Consider the following 19,366-nt stretch of genomic DNA (forward strand, 5'->3'; position numbering starts at 1 on the left):
TAATGTAATTCCATGCTCAATGGTCCATAGAGACTCACTTCATCTTTTCCACACTGCCTGGAGCAAAGGTTAAATGGTACAGACTATCCCAAAGGGAAGGCCCCAAATGGGCTTTGCAAGCTCTGAGTGGAGTACAATCTCACTGGAGTTACTTTATATGCAAGGATGAAGGGTATACTTTGAAAATATCTCATCCCTCTAATTGGCACATATAGCTGATGAAGACCTCCTTGTCTGTAAGTATCTTGCCCAGCTTATTGGAACTCGTTATTTTGAATTTCTACCAATTCACAACTGCTCAGATCAGATGCAAAACTGAAACTCTTTTCCCACATGCTTTATTCCTAGTAAAAAACCAAAGTTGTTACTCAGAAAGCACTTAAAACAGACTGTCAGTACTGAGGACCTATCAAGAGCAGTGGGAACTGCTGCAGTAGCCATGTCAGCTCCCACGCTGATAACCAGCTTCCTAGTGGAGCAGGGTGGCCCACATTCAGGATGCTCAGCCTTGTCAAAATCTCGGGTCCCAGTCAAGGCACTGGAAAGTCCTTGTGAGCTGGGAGCTATTAATTTCCTGTTGGTGAGCAGTTATAGACACCCCTTGTACTTCTATTGGCAATTAGAGTAATTTTATTCCCCATGACAATTACAACTACTGTGAATAAGCTGTTCCATTGCTATGCAAAACCTTCTGCTCTTCTTCAACCTCTTCTCCCAGAAATGATCAATTCCCATTTTGCATCTGGAAAACAGCATTTTCTGCCAGCTCTTGGAAATGGAAGCTGAAAGCAATTACGGAGGAAGCAGAGAGTGCACTACAAGAAAGTGTTTCTAAGCCAATAAGATGAATTGTGCACTAGTTCACCTAAATTCAAGAGCATTAAGACATACCAGCCACATGACTCCATTAGCACAGGGAATGACACGCAAAAGGGAAATAATGGAATCCTCTGAAGCCATCTGAACTAGACAGGATAAAATGTGCAGAGAACTAAAAACCAGTGCTGCACTGGGAGGTTTTTTTCTTCTAATATGTGTGCTGTGTCCTTCCCTTTCTGTCGTTAGCACATCCTGGGTATTGGGTTATTTGGCATAGATCTCTAGTAGGGTCTTCCTTTTGTTAGATGTTGGAAACTAGTGAGTTGTTAGAAGTCCAATAGTTTGTTAAATATGTTTTCTGTCTTCTGAATCACAGCAAATATATTAATGCACTACTCTTATAAGAAGAAACCTTCCTAAAGAGAACCTAAAGGTGCTCTGCTGGAAGAGGTTTCTGACCAGCCAGCTTTTGGTGTAGTTACAATTTCTAAGAACTATGTGTTTAGTCTCAAAACAGAGTAAGACTCCACAGGATGTCCAGAAAGCTCCATAATTCAAAGAATTCAGTAGTTTCCAAAAAGAGATTTTAACAGTCCGGCGCAGGAATGAGCAACTACAATGAAACTGCACACTGGCCCCAAACATTTCATCTTGCCACAGATTTATGCCTTTATGACCATCTGTAGGAGTCAAGGGCAAATGAGGTTTGACAACTTGGCAGGAGTTTCAGTCTGTAATTCCTGGGAAAAGAAAAAGCCCAAATTTTGGCTGTTAGAGACTTTGAATGGCCATGGAAGCATCAGCCATGTATCATGTCCAAAGTTGCCTTTCTCTTTTGGACATGAGATCGGGAATTTCGGGGGGGGAAATATTTGAATTTCACATTTTTTGAGAGTAATCCTCACCTATTTTTGCCATTTCACCTAACAATATTTGATGATATTTTTGCTTCCACAACCTTTGAATGAGTTTCCAAACACTGATATTTACATCATCTATATTGCTGTGATATATAACCCATGCTGAGATAAGGAGGAATAATTCATCTGTCTGGAAAGATGATTTCAGACTGTCCTCACATGGGGATAGATAGCACCCCATGCACTAACATTTAGAAGGTTATCAAGACTTTATTTCAAATAAAACCCTAGATTTAATGTTGAGCATGAGAAAAAGTAGGAAAACTAATAAAACCCAAAGCAATATATGGGGTTTTGATCACTTCAAGTAATTAATGTGCACTGAAAACACATCTTGACAAATAAGTATTTTACAGAGAAAAAGAATACAAATCACTGGCCAGGGAGGTTTGTAAATCTCCTGGCACAATTTTTCTCAGACCAACTAAAATCCAAAGCTTTTGCCATTCATATCAGTAGTTACCTCAATAGCTAAATCTGTCAAGCCCCAAAATGACATTAATCTCCTGCTAAAAGTTTTGAAAGAAGGAATCTGCAGGAAGCATACACATCTCATTAATATAATCATGGATTTAAATAATTTAACCCTGAAGTTTTGGTTACACTGATGCTCATCAAACCAAGTACCAGACTGAGAAATCACACCATTAAGACAAACTGAATGTGCTTTTTAGAACAATTACTTATCTTGTAGAAAACTTCAGACAGCAAGTCTGCTCCCATCCCAGCAAAACACATAATTTCTTTAGAGTGATAAGGCAAGGCAGAAAGGTTCCAGCAGATAAATATGATGCAAAACTATGTGCCACTTGCTTTGTGGTTCCAGAAACCTGAGATGCATTGCTCTCTACAACATGTAGCTAACACACACCCAGGAGCATGTTAATGTCATTGGAAAAAGGAAAAAAGATTAAAACTTGTTGTAAAAATACTCTATTGATAAATAGGATAGAATTTGCACCTGTACCAAAGTCAGGCAAGCATCCACTTTCCCCACAAAAGCAGTGAGAAAATCCATGCCCTGTTACTAGTTTGAAAGATAACCTCTGGAGCATTAGCTAGTTAGCCTGGCCTGAAAGGGGATGTTGTCTTCCCTGACTGCTGAGAAAAAAAAAATCTTTCTGAATTAATTTGGACCCCTCCAGACCAGCCTCTAGGACATGTGAGGATGGCAGCAGAGGGCTTCCTACCCTCTTTCTACAATACCCCAGCAGATCACACTTGCTGAATTTTGTTCCAAGTCATTATATCAGCAAGCGATAATCAGCACAGTTTTCTCACATGGGGAGGTAGGGTCAGAAGGCACAGCGTAGAGACAGAATCATATTAAATTGTGTCAAACTTTTCTTAATGCAGGTAGGTCTGGCTGATATAGCATGCAGCTCTTAGGGCACCCAAGGGCCAATTTTGACAAGATGAATGCCAAGGTATCACTACCTGTATCTCAGCTGCTGGAATAATGATGGTGACTTCCATGGCAGAACACGGTGCAACTCAGGGGTTTGACCCTTCCATTTACATCTGGGAAACCTATTTTTAGAGGGCTAGCTGAACACAAAAGTAGATGTTTGTCTTCCAAGGGAGCCAAATCTTTAATTCTTGACTTGTATTTGGAAATAACAGCTATTACACACAAATCCAACATTGTCTCTCTGTTTTTCAAAAAAACCCCAAAACATTAAAGGGTCTTTCTTGAGTTGTTGCAGCAGAAAATACAAACAAACAATACCTTCTCTGCCTCCACTTCATGAGGGCCACAAGTAATAAGGATGGCTTTCCATGCAATTTTACTGTCTTTAGTCTTTTTAGTCTGACTATCGGTTAAGAGTTTCTTGGAGATTACTTTTAATTCGTACTTTTTCAGGTTTTTTACATAGGACTCAGATGTATAAACAATTTTAGCCCAGATTCAGGGTACTTTTCCTACTTAGAAAAAACCATCCCACACAACCAAACAAAACCAAGCCTCAGCCAATTTTTTTCATAATTTATAATGGAATAAATATTAATAAGAACTCTAGGTTTAAATACAGATAAAAAGAGAAAGCTAAATAGAAGAGAAAACATTCTGGTAAATTTTCAGAGGAGACAACCATTTGTTGGGCATGGCATTATGTATTCTCAGGTTTGGAGCTGAATGCTGCAGGCAACTTGCCCTTCATATTCAATTTCCATTTATTTTGGCTGTAAATCACAAGCAAGCAGGTATCAAGCCATCTGCTTCTATCCTCAGTAAATGCAGTAAACTTGTCTTCAGCTTTGGGGCTAGAACAAGCAATTTTCTTCTGTCCAGTAATAAATACACCTTTAAAATCCATTAGGCAAAAATTGGCCCCATATGCAAAAGATCTATTGAATGAAAGGAATGTGGGGGCAGGGGAAACAAAAAAGAACAAAACAAATCTGTACAGGGATAAAAATTCAATATTCAATTAAAGGTTATGATAACCTCCAGCACTATAATTTGATCTTTGACAAAGCTAGTTTTGCAAAATGCTGGGAACAGCAAAAATGCCAAATGCTTTTTTTTTTTTGCAACAGGAAAATTCTCAAGACATTCAAAGTTTGGGCTCAAGCAAATTAAAGGTGTAAGAAAGCCTTATGCAAAGCATATTCACATTTCTCAAATTTTCAGAGACAAGACAATGATCCAACTGTGATAGTCTGTGTCTGGCTGGTCTTCTAGAGAACCAACACGAATAATAATCCAGATTGAGGGAAGACTATACTCAAAACCTCTAACTGCTCAAAATAGTTTAGCTAGTATTTAATTTTTAAAATGAATTTTTAAAAGACTTGAAGGCTTGTGAGCACAGTAGATGGAAAAGGAAAAGGCTATCCATCTCCTCTAGTTTACACCAACAAGAGCAGAGTTCAGGCAGCTGCAAATATATGTAATCACTACCGGAGCCCTGGTTGAGTGGAACTTTTCTGAAGCTGTCAGCCTGGGAGTCAGGATTAATCAACTGCATTGTAGGGTTAGGATGCTCCACAACATCCCCTTAATGGGGAAGGGGGCTGGAAAACCTGTAGCTTAGGGCTGATCCACAGTGTAATGGAATACATCTAAATTACTTCAGGGGCATTTGGACCAGGCTCTCAATGCCAAGACTTGCTCCTACCTTTCCAAAATAAAAAGCACCTTTTTTTTTTTTTTTTTTTTTTGTGCCATTAATTTTGACAGGGCACTTGGATAAAGTTACTGCTAGCTGTCAACAGGGGTCAGTAATCAGATGCTAATAAACACACCCGCTGTACATATTCAACACGAGACAGTCCGTTCCAGCTCCTAAGTTTGAGTACATAACCTGAAGGCATCCAGACTGATGTTAAGGGGAGCACAACTCACTCTTCTCTGCTATCAGTTCTGCAAGAAACCAACCTGGGTGCCTGAGTGAGAAGGATGCTGTGATGTGGTACAAGCACTTTGTGGAGGACATCTGCTGTGCTGTGTTGCCACACATTTGTGCAGACTCAAGAGCATTTGTATTTGATTACTATAATTTGACAATGTATTTTTTTACACATTCCAGTACTGTCTGTTTAAAGCTGGAAATGCTATAAATCAACCCAGAAAGCATTTCTATTTGAGTTGTTTTGGAACAGGTAAGAATTAAGAGCAATATGCCAGGAGGACTGAACACCTTGAGATGAGCATGAAGGAACTCCTGTTTTAAGTATGTCATTTAACTTCCAAAGTTTGAGAAAAGCCTTGAGAGGAGGGATGAGCTGTCAGGAAGCTACCAACCTCCACATTTGAACATAACTGAGCCCCTAGTAATGTGCTGACACGATCTCACCAAAACATTAGGGGCTTTTGAGGATGCAAGGTCCCAAGACAAATTAGAAAATTGCAAAGAAAGGCACTGCCAGCACACAGGCTGAATACAAAGCATGAAATCTGGAAGCCCTACAGGAGACTTGGTGCTTTCTTTACTAACCACAGTGGAAACATCCTTGTCCACTTCAGTACGATACACAAAAATACAAAGACAGGCAACTTGTGTGTATTACATGAAAAGGTTGCAAGCCCACAGAATACTTGTCTTTGTAAGCTTTGAAGGTACAATACCCCAAAACCTGGGAGAGGGAATATTAAAACACCGGGGTGTGATTTGACCTTCTCTAAATTTTACTGAGCATCATTTTAAGATACTAAAGGTGTTCCTAAGCAACCGGAAAAAAGTCTTGCTACTGTCTCCAGTGTTCAAAAAAAGGGAGACTGAGCACAAGGGAGATTAGTGTTAGCCTTCTTACCATCAGTTCCCCTCTTCAGATTATAAAATCTTGCCATTACAGCCCAGAACACTTTGGGGATCACAAAAGTGGAAATCCAAATACTCGTTCCAGCTTCATACTACAGACAATAAAACCACTTCTGTCTTAACAGGTTGATGCATGGGGTAGCCTGAAGAAAGCTTGACCAGATTATGCACCTTTACTTTCACAAGGTAGAGACATACTCCAAATTTTCCCACAAATATTCTTAATTGTGAATTTACCAACAGAATTTCACTACCATATCTACCTTGCAATAAAGCATTTAAAAATACTTTTACAGAAACAAAATTGTTCAGAACAAATGTACCATATATAAAATTTGCTTATTCACTGTCATCAGTTCTGCCACATTCATATCACGCAGAGGAGGGAAAATCCTTTTTAAAGAAAGGATTGTATAAAATTGACAGAATTCCTCCCACCTTTGCATGTTGCTTTCTGGTAAGCTTTATGGACTGTTGTGTTAAATATGCTCTTTTTGATGCAACTCCACGTTGCTTTTCACAAATTGTGAAATTAAAGCTTCAACAATGACAGGAAGGCTATTTTTACTAGGAGTAGCAGACAGAGAATAAATAGTACTTCAACACAGACTTTCAGGGCTTGTACTTACTTAACATAGTTTTAAAAGCAGTTCTTTCTGTGGCACAAGTTTATTTTTAATCTCCTTTATTGATTTTCTTCCCTAACAGCAGTGAGCCCAAGCAACAGTGTAAGATACATCACAAAAGACCAGATTTTAACACCTAACCTGATCAAAAGTTGATTAACTTTGTATAGATAAGTTAATCTATTATCTACTTTCTATTAGATACCCATCTAATAGATAGACATCTATTAATTATCAATTTTTAAAGTTCTGATTCATAGATCCCTTGCAGACAATCTGTAGGCATTTGTGGAAGCATTGGCCCAGAGGGTCAGCAAAGGAAAGTGCAGACAAAGGGCAGATTTTACTTCAAATGTATCTTTTGACAAAGGTGATAGACAGTGGCCGTTGTTGCAGTTTCTCTCATCCTTTCAGGGCAACTAGTTAATTTCACTTTAAAAGCATGATCTTTCAAGATGAAGAATAATGAAAACATCAGTTCAGTAACCACGTGAACATCATCAAATTTGATTAAATCTGTGCATTTGAGAATCATGTTTAAAGAATACAGCACTTAGTAACTAATATCACCCCTAGGCTTGCATCCCTCAGTATGTGACACTTGATAAATTTTGTAAGCCCCTATATCTTTGGGGACAAAACTAAAATAATTTCGGAGAGATACTCTTGGCCAAACTTATTGCTGGCGTAGTGCCAGGGAAATCCATCAGAATAGATCTGATTTGGAAGAACATTAATTGCAAAATCTTTCAGACATTTCAATTCCCCGCCTAAAGCCATCTGTACAAAAGACGCTTTATTTCTTAGAAGAAAAACACAACTGAAAACTTTTGTAAATATATCTCTAATTTTAATTCCTCTCAGATTTAGGAGCTTCATGATACCTAAAAAGAAAACTGTCACAAAAATACAATGGCAGGAAAGTTTTTTCATAGAACACATGTAACTCAACTACCAGTTAGTACCTTCTTTTCCTCCAACACACAGTCTTTCAATCACTGCAGTGGAAAAAAAAAAAAAGCATCCAGCTACTGACAGCTAAGATTTTGCTCACAAAACACCCCACAAATGTGACAAGTCTATTCAAGAAAGCCAAAGAACTTACCTCCCACAGCACAAACACAGAGTACAGCTAAGAAAAAGAAGGCAATTCCCAGGAGCTTCATGCTTGGTGGTTGTGGTGGTAGTGGTGGTAATGCTGTCAGCCCTCCCTTACACAGCTGGGCAGGGAGTGCTCTCTCACTCTGGGGCAGGCCTTAATTACTCCATGGAAAAAGGTGTGTAGAGACTGTGCCTAGTCACTGCCCATTCCTGCTTATTTTGGGGACTTTGATAAAGAACAGGAGGAAACACAACATACTCCCTCTGGGAGTTCAGTACAGAGGAGATTTATTGTTTCAGTTCTTACAGGAACTCCTTTTCTTTGGCAGTGAACTGTGTTTTTGTTAATACGTTATTTTGTTCTTCTTCGGTCACGAGGTCAGGAAGGTTTCTGAACAGAGGCAAATCTTTCCTTAGAATATGCTATACATCACGAGCTTCCATACTATAGTTTGTGATACTTTTAAAGGGGACATTTATGAGAAATGAGGGAGCCCAGGCAGTGGGGCATAACACAGAGGAGCAAAACAAGCAACAAGAACCCTCATCTGTCTTGTTTTTGGGGTGCATAAAGTGGCCTTGGTGAAAATCATAGCTGCTTCATGTTAAAGGTAGAGAGAGAATGCCTCCCTCAGAGAGCTGCCATCCTGAAACCAACAGGATGCAAGGGGCCACCAGAACAGGGCAAGGAAATAACTCCAGCAAGGTGCCCCAGCAGGGAGAGGCTCTGGGCTTCTCAGAGTTAGAGCTCGGGTGTGGGTTTTTTCTTTAAATGGAAATGGATCCTCTTTATTTTTTTATTTTTTAAAAAATGTCAAAAGTTGAAATTATGGAAAGGTTTTTTTATTCTTCTGTATAGGTACTTGCTGGGCCATGGGATGGGAATACAGTCCCCAAAGCAAGCCTCTTACCTGGGCTGTCTAATCAGCCACCACAGAATTGCTCTCTCCTCCTCAGGACCCACTGACCTGGGAAACTTTGGTATCCCTCCTTCTCACAGCCTTTCTCCAATTTCCGTGGAAGAAATCTGAGCGGAGTTCTAGAGATAAAGGCTATCAAAGCATGTTCTTGTACTACTCTTGTGCTCTGTGCCTTAACGATTCAAGGCAGCTAGTGGCATTTAATCACAAAACTTCAACCACAATGAGAGTGCAGTGCAGTATGTTTGCTCTTCTCCCTCTTTGTCATCTCTCAGGAAAAATTGGTGGAAAAATTGACAAACAGCCTGACTCATTAAATAGTCAACTCTACTTATTTCAGTACTCAAGATTTACTTTTTTTTTCTTCATGACTTTTTCTCACTGTATGGGGAAGTTTTGGAATGGCTTCACATGGAGGAACTCCCATGAGCTAAGCAACAGTGCTTCCAACCACAGTGCAGTTTTATTCGTGCGATGAGGAAAATGGTAGTAGCTCAGTATCATGTGTGGAATCATAATTGTTTAGGTTGGAAAATACCTTTAAGAAGATCACTAAGTCCAACCACTAACTTAGCACTGCCAAGTCCACCACTAAACCATGTCCCTAAATGCCACATCTGCACATCTAAATAACTCCAAGAATGGAGAATCAACCACTTCCCTGGGAAGTCCGTTCCAGTGCTTGACAACCCTCTCTGTGAGGAACTTTTTCCTCATATCCAACCTGAACCTCCCCTGGAGCAACTTCAGAACACTTCCTCTTGTCCTCTCCCTTGTTAATTGGGAGAAGAGATCGACACAACTTTTGTTTGAAGAAACCACGCTGCTATATCTTAAGACTATGACACATCCTTTGCCTATTGCAGGTGATAGAGACTGGTGCTCAACAGAAATCTGATGGTAGACAATGAATTGCTGGCACTTCATTTGGACAAGCTTATGTATTTGCATCCATGAGAGATGCAAACATGTAAGTTCTTCTTAGCAAGATTGTATTTTCACCATTATTGAAAAAGAACACGCTAATACAAACTTCACTGAGAAAGTGGTGGGTCACACAATGACACCTTTGTCAAGTTAATTGGGGCATATGGCAGAGAGTTAGCTCCAGTGCTCTGTTTTTATGCTAGTTTTGTGCTGCCATAGGACCTGAAGTTAAAAGGGGCTAGAAAAGCAATAACTACTGTAGCAGAAAGAAAGGGAAAGAAAGACAAAGGGACAGAGAGTCCTAAGGCAACTTACCACCTCCCTGAAGCATTAAAAGTACCTCCCTCTGAGATACTCACTAACATCAGTTTCAAAGGAAACTAACTTTCACTGGATCAAACTTGGGTAGCAGCAGCAGTATGCACAGTGAGAAATAATAGGAATAGCAGAGGAACAGCTCAAATAACTCACTAAAAGAAAAACTCTGGCTAAAGCTGAGTTGTAGTTGTAGCTTCTGACTTGGATTATCTGAGATGCAGAAGAGATTTTCACAACTCTCATCAATGGAAACAGATATTTTGCTTTAAAAAGAAATAATTTAATCTTTTAAAAACTTGCAGAGGTCTTCGAAGCAAAAGAATATTCCTCTATTTGTTCACTGAACAGAAATCTTCTCTTTTCATTCCTACTGGCAAATAAGTTTTTCTTTATTGAATAAATGTTTTTCTTTCTTTCCTCAAACCAAGAAACTTAGCTTCAGTGCCAACATGTGCTTTGTTTCATAAAGAGAAATTTGGTCATCGGTACTGCTGCCAACTCTGGTATTGCTGCCAGTGCTGGAATATCTGGAGTTTCACTTAAAGGCCCTTAACAAGTGACTGTGTGGCAGTCTGAGTTTTCACGATTTTTCAGGAAAAAATTTAGCTCTCCTAGTTGCAGAAGAAAAGAGCACTCTAGAGAATGAAAGGACTCTTTGTTTTAAAACACCATTATTTTGTAGGGTTGGAATAGCTTGAGTTATATATTTGTTTTTGCCTGTGTGGTATTTCATTATTAAAGGGAAACCATTTACTACCATGGTGGATTTGCAGCTACAGCTTTATTGGTCTCAGGCTGTATTTATATTTATATGTTCTTTCCTGGTTCACGTTGCTTGGAGCAAAACATTGCCTTTTTATGCACAGTTTTCCTAGGAGGTTCAAACAATCCCCATCAGACTTAGAGAATGTAAAAATTTTACGTATTTTTCAATATTCTTGAAGCACCACTGCATAAAACAGGTAATAACATGGACAGCTATGTTACCTTTCTGTGGGCTGCTGACAATTTCCAATATGGGTGTGAAGAGTCAATTTGTCAAAGTCTTTACAAAAGCAAAAATAAAAAGATTAAAAAAATAATGAGTCTTTGGTGTTTTACTAAAGTGAAGAAACAAACACACTGACTAAATTTTACAGCCTTTCCCATTGACGCTTGCTATCCTTTCCACTGACAGTTATTTTAACTCTTACAGCAGAATGATAGAAGAAGAGCAAGCTGTCTCAAACTCTATTGTTTTTCTCCATCTGTACTTCAGCAATACCTTTAAAGCAGTATTTCATCAGAAATTACATATGACTTACCTGCACATTTAGCTGTACTTCCATAAACAGGGTAAATTTGCATTGAAAAATGCAGTTGTAACAGTGCAGAAATACATTGCTTAGTTATGCTTTATATTCTTTTTAAAATTGTTTTTTAAAGTACTTAGGTTTTACTCTATTACATATATTAAAATTTCAATATAAAGTAGAACTCCAAAGAACTTGAATTTAGCAGTAGAAAACCAAGATATTTTGATGGTTATGTATAGAAGTTACTCTAAAAATTCATGCTGTGGGACACATTAAAATACAGATATTTTGTTCTGTATTTTTTATGGAAGCATTGGAACATCTCATGGACTAGGAATATCAGTGTCCAAACCCTCTGCATGAAATAATATTAAAAATATGAAAGATCAGGCTCATAAATGTATTCAATTGCTTAAAAAAACCAAGACAGGGACCTTTACTTTGAAGGATGGAACTGCTTAAATCTCATTGATTTGATTCAGAGCTAGCTGCTAATGTGAAAAATTCCACTGAATCTCTAAGTGCCGAGATGCCTTTATGTAGACACTAAAGACCGAAAGGTATTTAGTCTGGGGTTTTTGTTTGGGTTTTTTTTTTTCTTCCAAAAGATATTTTCAAGGCCAAGAGAGTTACTGCATCTCTGGCTACAAGAGGATTGTTTATTTGCATTACCAACAGATTGTAGCAATATCCATTACTGCAGAGCATGTTTTTCCTATTCTTACATACCTGGAATTTTACTGATATACTACAGGGACTCAAAAACAAGTTTGAAGGATCTGGGTCGATTGTTTATTCACTTGCAAATGATACAAGTGGACCATATTCATAGAAATGTATTTGCCACTCAACTAGAGTGTCAGATTTCAAAGGACTGTTGTATGTTTGAGATATTTAGAAGGTATACATCACTACTGAAAGGGTGCAGCAGCCTTACACTCCTGAGCTACCTCTGTCCCTCTCTTTCCCACTGTACATTCCCACTGCTGCTGCAATCAAAACACAAGACAGAAGGAGGGCTCTGCACTTACATGCTCCATGTTCCTCTTACAAAAACTGTATTTCCATTCCAAGCCACAGTTTATTTCAGCATCTCATGAGTCTTGGGTATCAATAAAGACAGTCTCATTTCTGTCCTCAGTCGTTATATCCTAATCTAGTAGAAAACATGTTTTAATGGAAGGGACCAATTTGCCATATACCTCATGACTTGGTTCACTGGCTTCAGGAGTTACTCAGTTACTCAGCAGTCATGCACTTGAAAAGCTGTTTTTGTTGACAAATCACCATGTGGTTTTCCCTTGATTTTGTGAGCTCCTCTGTTGGAGTGGCAATGTGCTGCTTAACAGCCAAGGTCCTTCTAAGGGCACCACTCTAGGTCCATTCCTTCTCTCTTGGTGAGCTAATGTATAGATATTTTGATCTTGTTAGTCTGAGAGAAGATTAAGTGTAATTACAGTAACCGAGAGAAGAAAGTTATAGAGGCACAAGTACTGCTGTCTCAAGCCATATTTCATGCTTATGTATGGGCAGTCAGAGGAGCTGGAAGAGAGATACCATAAACAGTTATTCCAGGGATACAAAAAGAAAAAGTGGATTTGCTAACCTAGAGAAAGGAACTCATGTCATGTAAAGACTCACACGGAATGTGTTTATAGGCTCTGCATCCTGCCCTGAACTAATGAAATGGGAAACAGTGAGTCAGTCTCAGTTTCTCATGTTATTCGAAGCGCATGGAACGATTATACGGTTGGCTGTCTCAGAAGAAACAAAACAGAAGTATGTGTTTGAACCATGCCTTAATTTTCCAAAAGGCTGAATAAATCCAACTGCTATCTATCCAGACATATATCTTGTCTTTATTGTGGTAAACTGCAATGAGCTCATTCTGCTTGGGCCTGGTTAAAAAACAGACAGCAATGTGAGATTGCAGTGGACCTCAGAACCGAAAAGCAAGATATGCTTTCTGTTCCAATTGTACTTGTCATTTTTCCTGTGCAAGATGATGTTGGACATTAAGCTGCCGAGCTGAGTTTCTGTGGTTTCTCTTTTCCATTTGGTTTTCTCTGCACAAGCAATGGAAAAATGTATCAGATTTCTCGTCAGTCTTATGAGTGGATAGTCTCTGCGTTGGTCTGTCTAAGCTATAGTTTTTAACAGTGTCAGCTTTGTTTTTAGACCACTAGTGCCAGAAACATCTTAGAACATTGTAAAATATCTGATTATAAAGAGCCTATTGTACTTAAATACGAGTATTACAGCTTTCCTAGCCGCCAACACCATGGCTATGCTAGTACCCCAATATCTATTATAAACCTAAGTTTTCATCCACTCATTGCAGGAGTCACAAAAAAAAAAAAAAAAAGCCTCCATATTCCTCATTGCTCAGTTTTGTTTCTGTTTGTCACTGTTGTGAGATTTGGAGGGCTTGGGCTACTTCTTCAAAGGCCCTGGGAGCTTCTAAGCTGCAGGAACAGGACATGGGGCTGGAAAAAGGGAGAGTTACAGGAGATTTGGCAGCCATGCAGAATTTAATGTTGGGCAGATAGAGAGTATGCAGGAACTGCTGGGCCAGCACACTCATTTCCTGCATCTCTTATTCCATCAAGAAAGCGAGGTAAAGAGACGATTCATAAGGAACAGCTTCTTCTGGAACTCATAACAAGAAGCCGGAATCCAGATATTATGAGTCTAAGTTATGCTCCAAGGCAACATGTAGGAGACATTTTGTTGAACAGAGTTGCTCTCAAACTTAAGACAGCTCTTCTCTGCTTGGCGTTTTTCCTTGTAGCTTTTTTTGTTTGTTTATAGCTATCTAGCATCTCCTCCAACCCAACTTCCAGCATTGATAGGCTTGAACTCTTTGTGGCTTAACCTTCTTATCCAGATTAGCTGTTACTGCTGCTCCTTGGTGTTTGGCTTCCCAAGCCTTCATTCCTTTGGTGTATTTCAGACTTCCTGTTGTCGCTATCAGAATTAGTCCTGCTGGCAAGCACTTTTTGACACATGCAAAATACAATGCATGTCTGGTCTGATAAGGAAACAACGTCGCCAAGAAAAGTAGGTAAAATCCCTGTGCCAAAATATACCCCCAGCTTTCCAGCTTCCTAGAAGCCTGCATATCTGCCCCTTCACAGATATCATAAACATTTTCCTGTTCTCTGTATTTCTACTTTCCGATTTGTTCAGCAATCCAGATGGGCGTAAATGCTTTCCACAGTATGTAATAGTTAGGCAGTAAGTAGCCAACTGAAAATAAAAGCATTTTGGCCACCTGCTAAAAGCAGGTATTTCAGATCATCCACAGATAACTGGAAAATGCACAAAAAATTCCCACATACATGCTTTTGATAATCTGTCACATTGCAGGGCAGTTTGTCATCAGGAACACAACTGATACACGTTCACCTCCGCTTACGCTCACCTAAACTTTTGTACCAGACAGCCGGGATAAGACTAAAAAGTTTTTTAAGGGAAAAAACTCACACCAAACAACAGATAAAAACAGACTACCAGCATTCTGTACTGCCACATACTGCACTTAGTACTGTTCAGTAGCAATGAAAACTGCTGGTAGTTACAAAAAGCTGCTAACAAACCACTACATATTATGCCAATCACTTTTTTTAATTAACTTTATGGTATTGGCTGTCACATATTTGGAGTTATAAACTATGCTCAGGGATGCCCCATGGGTCTTTGCAGCAACAACACTGAAGGTAATACTTAGCTTTCATTTTTGTTCAGTGCAGGGAATAAATAGCAGGTGGACATCAATTGCTTCTACAGATGAGTTATTTTTGTTTCTTGATGGATGGGCAAATAAAGAAGGAACAATGTCAAGGCTGGGACAATGGTATTCACACAACTACCATTTCAGGCTGAGTACCCTAATCATGTAAATGAAGGAAGTAAGCACTCAATAAAACTACAGCATACTGTTTTCATCTGACTTTCTACTGTCTGAATAGTTTGGCTGAAGACATGGAGTATTGCCATCACTGGTAGCATGTAAAAACAGGTTAAATATCTGTCAGAGATAATGCACCATGGTTTGAGGCAGAGATCTGACTCTTATTTCTATAGAGCCCTTGCTATCCTGAAAGTCTTGAGGTAGAATCCCAGTTCTGGAAAATGTATCATTTATAATTTATTAATCCACCACTTATCTAACTTATATAATTACTTATATCTAACTTATATCAGATACTGAGACCTATTTTCAGCCTGTGTATGCAGAACAAAGCTGGGGAGTCTGGGGGTTAGTCCATTAGAGCAACAAGATAGAATGCAAAGTCTGCCAAGGGTTACCTTAGGTGTCAGTTCCTTGTGGATAGCCTATCAGATCCGTTAGCAAAAGATGGGTAGAAACAGCCCAAACCTGTGATGTGACATGCTGCATCATCACATTTACTGAAGTACATGTAATGACAGCACAAAACTCCTCCTTTGCAGAGGTATTACTGTACTGACAGAAAGTTCAGTTTTGCAGAATAGCTTCATCCACATTAGGAGGATATTGCCCTTTGTTCAGTACTCCTTAAGGAAGCCCAATATTTTTATTTTGTTTAATTGGTATGACTGGTTTTTTCATCTTCATTGCACAACAGAACCTTACAAGAAGAGACTGTTTCAACATATCTTATACCTGCCAGAAATCACTACCTCACCTGATGCTTGGATCTCCTTACAACTAAGACTGGATCAGCTCAGTACTTGAAAGTAAAAAGCATTGGAAAGTGCATGTGTTTCAAGAAGTAATATCTAGACATTAGTGCTGCTCCAGCAGAACACTGGTGATCAAAAGGAGTAATACCTGACCAGCCAGTCCCTCCTCTGTGGTCTACAAACTTTCATAGAGTACTTCTATATAGCAATCACTCCTTGCCTTTTTTTTCCTCCTTTTTTTTTTTTTTTTTTTGAATGGGGAGGGGAAGGGCAGCTCCTGCACTTCAATCCCTGGGTAGCAATTGGCATTAGAAATACTTTCATTGCCCCAGGATCCTGTTGTTTAGCTGGGAGGCCCTTCAGTGAGTCACTGAGCCACCCACTGCAAAACAACAGGAAGAGTCACAAAATCCTTCAGGAATAACAATGACTGGGAGGTGTCTTCATCCAGGCTAGATTGCTGACAACATTTGCAATTGCATTAGAAATATGCTTCATTCAGGTCATATTTTTATTTTATTCCCTCCTCTAAAATGGATTTTTTTCACAAAATCTTTCGAACAGTAGAGGTGATGGAATACTATTTTATCAAGCTTACAATTTAGTTGTTTTTTCTACATTTTGTTGAAAGATCTGTTTAATAATTTTCTTAGTATTTGATCATCTTCAGAGCTGGCGTTATATATCCTTCCAATGCATATTTTGGAGAGTAAATATGCTACATTTGTTGAGAAATTTAACTGAAAATAATATTTTCTGGTGTTCAGACAGACCACACTTTCACTCAAGCCAGGCCAGATCTGCTCTCTAGACAAAGTACTAGGCAGATTCTTCAGATCCTTCCAGACTGGCCTAACTGTGTTCCCAGTGAAGTGAATGAAAAAACACAGAACCAACCTTTCACCTATTTCAGTGAGCAGAATTAGGTCTGATTACTTCGGAAAATTCTGCTTATACCTATTCACTATTTACTTTGATGACAGGTTAACAAATGTATACTTCGAGTGCGTAATCATTATTCCTAATAAATTCAGCTGGACATCTTATCATAGAAAGTTATACATTCAAGCATTCATAGAAAGAGGCTCTGGAGAAGGAACGGTGGCATGTGAATAGCAGTCCTATATTTCTATATTCTGCAAATCTCCTGCATCCTACTCCAGTCTCATATTACTTTCCCGTATGTATGTTGGCCTCCTTCAGAGTGTGATAATGGAATAGGGATAATCTTTATTTCCATTGGGCATTAGCCCAGTTTATGTGACAGAATGGAACCTGCAAGTTAGAAACAATACCAACAACAACGGGAATTTTTTGTAACAACGGTAATTTTCTACTGCATCAGATCTAGGACTGAGTTAGCTGTGAACTTGATGAACCATTGGCCTGTGACATTCACTGTGCATGAAGACAAGTAAGTATAGACTAAGTAACAGGGCATGGAACAAGAAATACACATCACATTCACTTTGAAAGGTAAGACAAATGTGATCTATATGTCAGTAAAGCAACTGATGCTGCCCTTGTGCAACTCAGCTGTTCCTTATACAGGAACCAGCTGTTGCTTACAACCACACACGACCTTGATAATGTGACCCGCAGGTACCTTAGTGTCCAACTGCTACAGTAACCAAAGAGTACCCTCTGCATATAGACTTACGGTAATGAACAGAGAAAGCAGAGCAATCCAACGTGGCCAGTTCTCCCTGGTTTCTGCACCTCCCATAACAACATGGAGCTAAAAGCTTGGCTGAACACTTCTTTTTGTCTTGCTTTCACTTTTGTGAGACTTTTAACGTTTCGTTTCCCAGTTTCCAACAGTTTTGAACTGCTTTTGACATGTAACAGGCATTACCTCTGTGTTTTTTGCCCCCCCCTTGCGACTTCATACAGTCTAACTTTACTTCTCCCCTTTGTATCTGCACTGAAAACAAGTAATGTTTTTCCTTGTTTGTACAACAGACAGTGCAGTACACACTCAGCTGGAGTGGGTTCTGACCATATGACTACCTGGCAGACCTATACAACTAAGGTCTCAGTAGCCAAATTATTCTTCTGGAGATTATAAAAATATGAGAAATAATTGGCCAGGAGAGAAAAATGAAGACAGTGCTCACACTTCTGTGGCTGGTTGATATTCCTCCTCAAGTTTCTATGGAATATTATTTCAGATGTCGACAAACTGGGGCTATTTTAGTGTTAACATCCTCCTTCAGTTTACTACAGTTATCACTGTTTGCCAAATACATTTCCTTGGTCTGCAAAAGCAGGGAGAACTGCTGGCAGCCTTTGATCAGTATGTCTGAGCTCCTGTAATGTTTGATGATGGGCTTTGGGGTGGGTTAGGGCAAATATATTGCAAACACTATTTATTAACACAAGACATTAAAGGGAGGAAAAAACTTCACAAAAATAAAAATACATACCTCAGGAATGGGCTAAAACTCAACGTCAGCATGCTCCAAAAGTGCTAATGTTAGGCTAATGTTAGGCTAATGTTAATGCTAGGCTAATGTTAGGCTCCTAATGTGTGTCTAATGTTAGGCTCCTAAATCCTTTTTAGCCACCAAGATTAGTAGCTTGATCTTTGCTACTGGTAATTGTCCAGTAGGTTGTGGGAAAGTAGCCTTTTTAGGCACCTAAATGTGAGGTTTAGGACCCTAATTTAGGTTTCTAAAATAAGAGCACCAGGATTTTCATTTGAAATTTTAGAGTTTTACTTCCAGGTCAAACATAAAATCAGAAGGGCTCTCATTTTTTAGATCCACTTTAGATACCACCTCAAATGTCACCGTTGCCATAATATTCTGTAGATGGAAGAGAGGAAGGATGGCAGGGCCCACGGAGGAACACTGAGCACTAGAACAACTCCAGGGCCACAGCCTTGCTTCCTTTCCTCCTTCCGGCTTCTTGTGAAGTGGTCTCATATCTTGCTGCATTGGCCACAGTTGCTTCCTTCCTTTCCTTTCATTATCCATGTGAAAGCCACTCATTGCCTATCTGTCTGCCAAGCCTCCAGCAGGGCTACACAGGCTATCACGGAGCTTCCAGCCCATGCGTGCCACCATTCCCACCTTTTGCAAGACAAGGGACCCCTGAGGTCTCAGGGACCTCATACACTCCAGCAGCTGAAACTACCTGCCTTTTTCTGCTGAAGAAGTGGATTTGTCTCTGCTTTGTAACCAGTAACAGGATGTCCGAAAAGGAATTGGAAGATAAAAATAAAAATAAGATATTTTAATTGGCTACCTCTAAAGGGGTTCTGTTTTCCTTGTCAAGACCCTTCAGAACACAAAAAGCATGACTCCAGGGTATAGCTATGCTTGAAACCAAAGTCTAGGCCAAATCTCAAGCAGAAGCCAAAGCCAAACCAGAAGCACAAATCAAAACCAAATGTGTTACTCTGTTCCTAGAAAGTCCTCTTTTCAAATAAAAATGTAATTACGCTCTTATTTTCTCAAGACTCTCCTATACACAAAAGCTGTAACCATTTTACTAACCCCTTTT

The 19,366-nt window shown here is 39.3% G+C and overlaps 1 protein-coding gene across 4 annotated transcripts in view; it reads right to left on the bottom strand.

Annotated features, from left to right (window-relative positions):
* Positions 1-7,913, bottom strand: part of EMCN (endomucin) — a 55,707-nt gene extending 47,794 nt beyond the window's left edge. For all 4 annotated transcript variants that reach the window (XR_001876054.1, XM_017822269.1, XM_017822267.1 and 1 more), the window contains exon 1: positions 7,736-7,913. Coding sequence is in view for 3 of the 4 variants with exons in the window: in XM_017822269.1 (XP_017677758.1) it covers positions 7,736-7,796 (61 nt within the window). In the remaining variant the exon portion in view is untranslated. The remainder of the gene's footprint in view (positions 1-7,735) is intronic.
* Between the last annotated feature and the right edge of the window lie 11,453 nt (positions 7,914-19,366).

The sequence above is a fragment of the Lepidothrix coronata genome, unplaced genomic scaffold (genome assembly GCF_001604755.1).
Source record: "Lepidothrix coronata isolate B3197 unplaced genomic scaffold, Lepidothrix_coronata-1.0 Scaffold96, whole genome shotgun sequence".
Lineage (NCBI taxonomy): Eukaryota > Metazoa > Chordata > Aves > Passeriformes > Pipridae > Lepidothrix > Lepidothrix coronata.